General features: G+C 42.5%; 1 protein-coding gene across 1 annotated transcript in view; it reads right to left on the minus strand.

Moving 5' to 3' along the window:
- Nucleotides 1-6000, minus strand: part of ROS1 (ROS proto-oncogene 1, receptor tyrosine kinase) — a 102438-nt gene that overhangs the window by 65003 nt on the left and 31435 nt on the right. Inside the window, exons 13-16 of the mRNA XM_081829369.1 lie at nt 5142-5638; nt 3582-3794; nt 2729-2839; nt 1504-1682 (exon numbers count right to left, since the gene is read on the minus strand). Of these exons, the coding sequence (XP_081685495.1) occupies nt 1504-1682; nt 2729-2839; nt 3582-3794; nt 5142-5638 (1000 nt within the window). The remainder of the gene's footprint in view (nt 1-1503; nt 1683-2728; nt 2840-3581; nt 3795-5141; nt 5639-6000) is intronic.

Raw genomic sequence — 6000 nt, forward strand, 5'->3', positions numbered from 1 at the left:
TTGTATGCTTCTTCTATTATTGTATATAGGTATTTCATCTCATCAAAAGAACAAGGACAAGTAGCAGTGGTTTACACAACACTGAACATACTAAAAAACTGTACTTTATACAATAAAAGGGTGAATTTTGTTGTATGTGAATTGTATCTCATAAAGTTGAATTTTTTAAAACAGATACATGTCTACTATTTACTTTATATTCCCTACTATGCCTATCCTCATGGCTCTCAACACATTGGTAATAGATAAATGATTGTTGAATGAATAAATGAATGGACAATTCGTGCCCTCCTGATTAGAAAATGGTTCCAGTACCATATTTCTGGATCTGTCAGACCAGTATTCTCATCATTAACCATCCTTCTCTTCGAAGGGTACCACTACACAGATGTGCAGGATGTCTTCATTTTGCATCCAGCTACACTTGCCCCCCACTCTGCCTGACTCTGTGTGCCCGGCGCCTGGTGCTACAGGCTGCATCAGCCGGACTCATTCTCTGGCTTCCAGTGACATTCATCCAATGGAAGCACTGGCAGAAGATCAGAGGGCAGAAAGAAAGAAGGATCGGGGTCCTTATAGCCCCAGGTCGCTCCTTGGAAGACCGTACCTTCTGACAGTGGCTGGGTTTCATGTCAGCAGCTTCTTTTGTTTTTTTTTTTTAGATTTTATTTTATTTATTTATTTGAGAGAGAGACAACATGAGAGGGGAGAGGATCAGAGGGAGAAGCAGACTCCCCGCTGAGCAGGGAGCCCGACGTGGGACTCGATCCCGGGACTCCAGGATCATGACCTGAGCCGAAGGCAGTCGCTCAACCAGCTGAGCCACCCAGGCGCCCCTTTGTCAGCAGCTTCTATAGCTATAGCCCTCCCCAGATTCTTCCCCTACAGCCCCTTGCCCTCATATGCCTGAAGGTGGTTATATCTTCCCACACTTACTAGCCCCGGCCATGCTTTACCATCCTTTGCTCATTTTCCTTAGCCCTCTCCACACCTTTGAAAATAGTCCCTTCATTGGGTTTCCTTTAATCATGCCTTTGGAGTGTGTCATCTTCCTCCAGGACACTGACCCTCAGATGAACATTTTCATATATTTAAGATATTATTGAAAATCTAGAACTAGTGTACCAAACAGCGACATAAAGCTTCCTTTACATATAAATCCCTTTTAATTAAAAAGTGAGTAGGTTTGGGTGCCTGGGTGGCTCATATGGTTAAGCATCTGCCTTCGGCTCAGGTCATGATCCCAGACTCCTGGGATCGAGTCCCGCATCGGGCTCCCTGCTCAGCGGGGAGCCTGCTTCTCTCTCTGCCTCTCTCTCTCTCTCTCTCTCATGAATAAATAAATAAAAATCTTTTTAAAAAAGTGAGTAGGTTTGAGGACAAATATTAAATAACAGCATAGGCGGTATACAAGTATGAAAAAAAAAGTCATGAAAATGACATGTAAGTCACTGGAGGGTGGGTATTGTGCTAGAGCACCCAGAATGCTGAGATTTAACTTACCACATATGTCTTTCCAGCCCAGTAGAGAAATTGACCCAGCCAATCAAAAGCTAGAGCGCCTGCTCCTGCAATGTTGGATATGTGATAATTTTCTGAGATATCCGTCCCATTCAGCAGCCACACGTAAACATCACCTTTCATATCGCTGTAGTAGAGGCTGTTGTTATACCAATCCATGTCTCAAAACAAAGTGAATTGGTAGCAGTTATTTCTCATGCATGCCAGCGTAAACGTGGTGAGTCAACAAATCACACATGCACCTCCATATACTTTCAGAGTGCATACTAACATGATATTCATTAGAACTTCAGGGATCTGTCAAGAATGTTTCAATAATGTTCTCTCAACATCTCAACCCCTGGGACTAGGGAGAGGGATTAATATTCACTGAGACCCTCCCTTTTGCCAAACATTGTCCCGGGTACTTAACAGATATCACTTAAATCTGATAACAAAGGTTTAAAAAGGGATTATCCCCATTTTTGACTTGGTGAACCTGAGACCTCAGTGAGATTATCTATTCTGCCCAAGGCCTCACAGATGAAAACGGTAGGAGCCCAGACTGAAGACAACTCCAAAGCATAATTCTTTCTACTATGACCACACTACCTCCTAAGTCCAAGTCCTACGTTGGTCAGAAATGCTGCTGTACTTTCAGTGGCCCAGCGAATATAACAACTAATTCACATAACTATAGGAGATGTCATCTGCACGTAGGCTCACTGGGGCACCACCTCACAATGAAGACTTTCCTTCATCCTAAGGTCTTCTAGGCAAAATTACCCACTTATTACTTAATAATGCTCTTTGTCAAGAAATTATTTCTTCCAATTTACTTAGAACTTCGTGCAACCATTCCTTGCGTCAGTCTTACAGCAAACGTAGTAAGTTACTGAAGTATAGCTATGTTAGGTTCGGAACCAGGTAGGCTGTTATCTCGAGATAACATTGAGAGGTTCAAATATAGGAGAACTATATCAAAGCCTTACTGAAATGGGCATAAATCAACAAATAGCCTCACATTTTGTGAACTAATAAATAACACCCCTACTGGAGAACTGACATTTTCTTAATGGCATCACTGGCATCGTAGTTCAGTCCATGTTTTTTTCCTTTCATTATTGACCTACTACCAAAACGTTCAATTCTTTGGATGTATTGAGGAGCTTAGGAATTCTTACATGTAGAAACCTGACACCCAAGTGAACAAGGATTTGGTGTTTACCTGACACATTTCCTATATCAGAGGATAAGAATGTTCCTGGGCCAAAGCTATTCAGTGGCTTACTCCAAAGACCATCTTCTTTCACAGCCATGATAAATGGTGGTTCTGAAGCTGTTTGGTGAAAAGAAATTAAAAGAAATATCATAGAAAACACATGTTTTAAGGTACACATCTTATACCCTAAGATTTCCTTTATAAAGTAAAAGACTATCGATATTTAAAAAATACCATGGAAGGATATGAGTGATTACATCTGCTTAACAGAATTATCTATCATGTTAAACGTATTTCCTGATTCTTACATAAGTAATTGAAGCTGAATGTGAAGAGAAATGTGTGGTGATGCTGCCTCTTAGCAATGTCATGGTCATGGCACGATCTCCCCTCCCCGTTGGCTATTGGTTGCCACGATTTCATGCCGAGCACCCAGAAGTCATCGTGGTAACAAGAGCAGTATAAATGGTATAATTCTCTTTCCATGTTCTTTCAGCCAAGAGGGTGGAGTTCAGCATAATTCACAGACCCTCAACTTCTCTCACCATGACCGTCAGAGTTCAAGGGCTATTATTGCTTCATAAACCATGAGAAAGAAGAAAGCCATAAAGAAGAGGAAAATTACATCGTTTCCTCAAAAATATCTTGAAAAGGTTAAGATAACAATTTAGAAACGTAAGTTAAATATCACACAATGCTCTATTTGCTTTCTTCATCCAGATAATAAACACATACTCCAAGAAATCCATGCATCCTCATTCCAGTTTCTTTACCACATTGGAGTTGAGGACCTCTTAAGGACACAGGGAATAAACCTATGTTGTCAGAATTACTCCCTAAATCAAGAACATGTTCTCACCTGGCACCAGGGTAGTACCCACCGAAGGCTCTGACCAAGGGCCTGGCCCTTTGGGAGAACTGGCTCTCACAGAAACCTTGTATTTCGTAGCACTCTGCAGCTCAGACACATGAAGCACGGTCCCACTGATGTTCGAGAAAACGTGAGTGATTTCAGGAAAGTCTTGGGTTGATACTTTCACCTCATAAATCCAGTTCTGCCAGGCAGAAGGGCCTAATCAGAAAAGTTAAACCGTATTACTCACCAGGATGAGACAGGCAAGGGCAAACAAAAGGTTGTCAGTGAATTCATCTACAGCTTCATCTTGAGTAGAAGGGTAATTGGGCAGTAAAACATGGTACCCCTCACTAGTCATCAGGGTTGGTCTGACGATACGACTAGGACACCGTCCATTCCAGCCATGCCATAGTTTGTGCTCCATCAAAGGAGACATCATTTCCAACAAATCAGAGTCAAAGCTACACGTGGGCTGCATAAAATTATCAGAGGCGTGTCAAATAACACCCCAGGTGTAACCAGCCTCCTAATAAACAAATGTTTAATGATGAATCTTTAATATAACTCTCAGTGTTTGTACAGTATCTTCCTTCTAGAAGCCCAAACTATACAAAACCAAACAACAACAACAAAAACTGCCTCTAGAGCAGTGGAAATATACAGCAAATAGGCATAATTAGCTTTGTCTTCAAGTCAAAAATAGCCCATGTTTGCTAAATACGCTAGGACCAGGAGTTGGCAAACGACAGCCCACAGGCCAAATCTGGCCCACTGCCTGTTTTTGTATATAAAATTGTACTGGAATGGCACAGTTCCTCATTTACATATAATCTAGGGATGTTTACACACTGCAACGAGAGACTTGAGTAGTTGCGACAGAGACCATATGGCCCACAGAGCTGAGCATATGTACTATCTAGCTTTTCCTTTATAGAAGAAGTTTGCCGACCTCTGTGCTAGATACTGTGCTAAGTGTTCTAATGATGCATCTTAATTCATTCTGTGTGACAATCCGAATGAAAGATATAATTAACGCTCCCCTTTTCTAGGAGTGAAAACCAATGCACGGAGCAGTTAAGTAATATGCCCAGGATCATTCTACTAATAACTGACAAGACCAGCCTTTGAACCCATGCAGGCTGGCTCCAGAGCCCACCTGCTTACCCTCCACACACACTGCCTATCCGGAGACGGAAGTTCAAGTTCAGAGAGTTTTAGGAAGTTGCTCTGATTCATGCAAGGTCTGGATGGATACAAATCTCAACCCACCTGCACTATCCCTCTGGCTACCATATTCACTCAGACCAGAATGTCAGTGCCTGGCTCTCGGTAGACACTCAGTAAATGTTCCAACTATTGTGTTGGGATATACACAAGAAATATAGAGATGTTCCTAGTGCAAAACCAATAAACGCAGAACAAATGTCTAAGCACTTTTTCTGGAGCTAAATAGCACTTCTGGTTGATGACTGAATAATCACATACAGGTTCTCAAAATTGAGTCATGATGTCAAGCAATTCAAACTTTCCTCCTTCCAGCAACACTGGGCAGGGGGCACTCACTGGCTCCAATGGCGAAGGCAGGGGGCTTCCACTGAACCAGGGCCTGGTGGGAGCCAAAGAGCACGGAGAGCTGCTGTGGGCGGCCTGGCAGGGGGTGCGGCTGAGCGTAGGAGCTGAAGATGACCAGGTTACCAAAGCCAAACTCTTCTATGTGACTCAGGTCACATCCCACGATGAACTCATTAAAAGACAGAGAGTCCTGCTGGAAAATGGCCTTGCCATCTGTGACAAGGAAGTCATTGTTTTCACAAGCAAAGCTCTTCACATCAGCAAAGGAGACATGAGCTAGGACAAGATGGGAAGCAGAGCCGTCCAGAAATGTTGACATGAAGACATGAGCGGTGTCATTGAAGTAAATGATTCGTTTGGACTGTGGCTTCACTGCAAAGTCCTTTAGTGTGCAACTCTCCACAATATGTAGGGCTTCTGAGTCCCAACCAGATGGCACGGGGAGATCAACTCTATAAATGCCGTCTTTCAGGAGATAAAAGACATACCTGACATGGGATCAAAAGAAACCTGGTGTTATCCACTGCAACCTGCTTTGTCCTGTGATGCTATCAGAACCATAGTTCTCACCAGTCGCTAAGCACTGGGTGTCCCAAGGTACACAAGGGTAAAGGCACTTACTAAAGCTATGTACTATTCATTTAAGTTAGAAGCTGGAACATTGGAAAATTTCAGCCTCGCTTACAATGCTTTGTCTTTCAATTATATATGTGACTATAAGGAATCAGAATTTAAGAGCAGAAAGGGTCTTTCAGATTTTCTAATGAAGCCTACTTTTAAAGGAAAGCATAGTATATAAAAATGACATGGCTAGGGCGCCTGGGTGGCTCAGTTGGTTAAGCGATTGCCT

The sequence above is a fragment of the Leptonychotes weddellii genome, chromosome 8 (assembly GCF_054177405.1).
Source record: "Leptonychotes weddellii isolate Sample4059 chromosome 8, ASM5417740v2, whole genome shotgun sequence".
Lineage (NCBI taxonomy): Eukaryota > Metazoa > Chordata > Mammalia > Carnivora > Phocidae > Leptonychotes > Leptonychotes weddellii.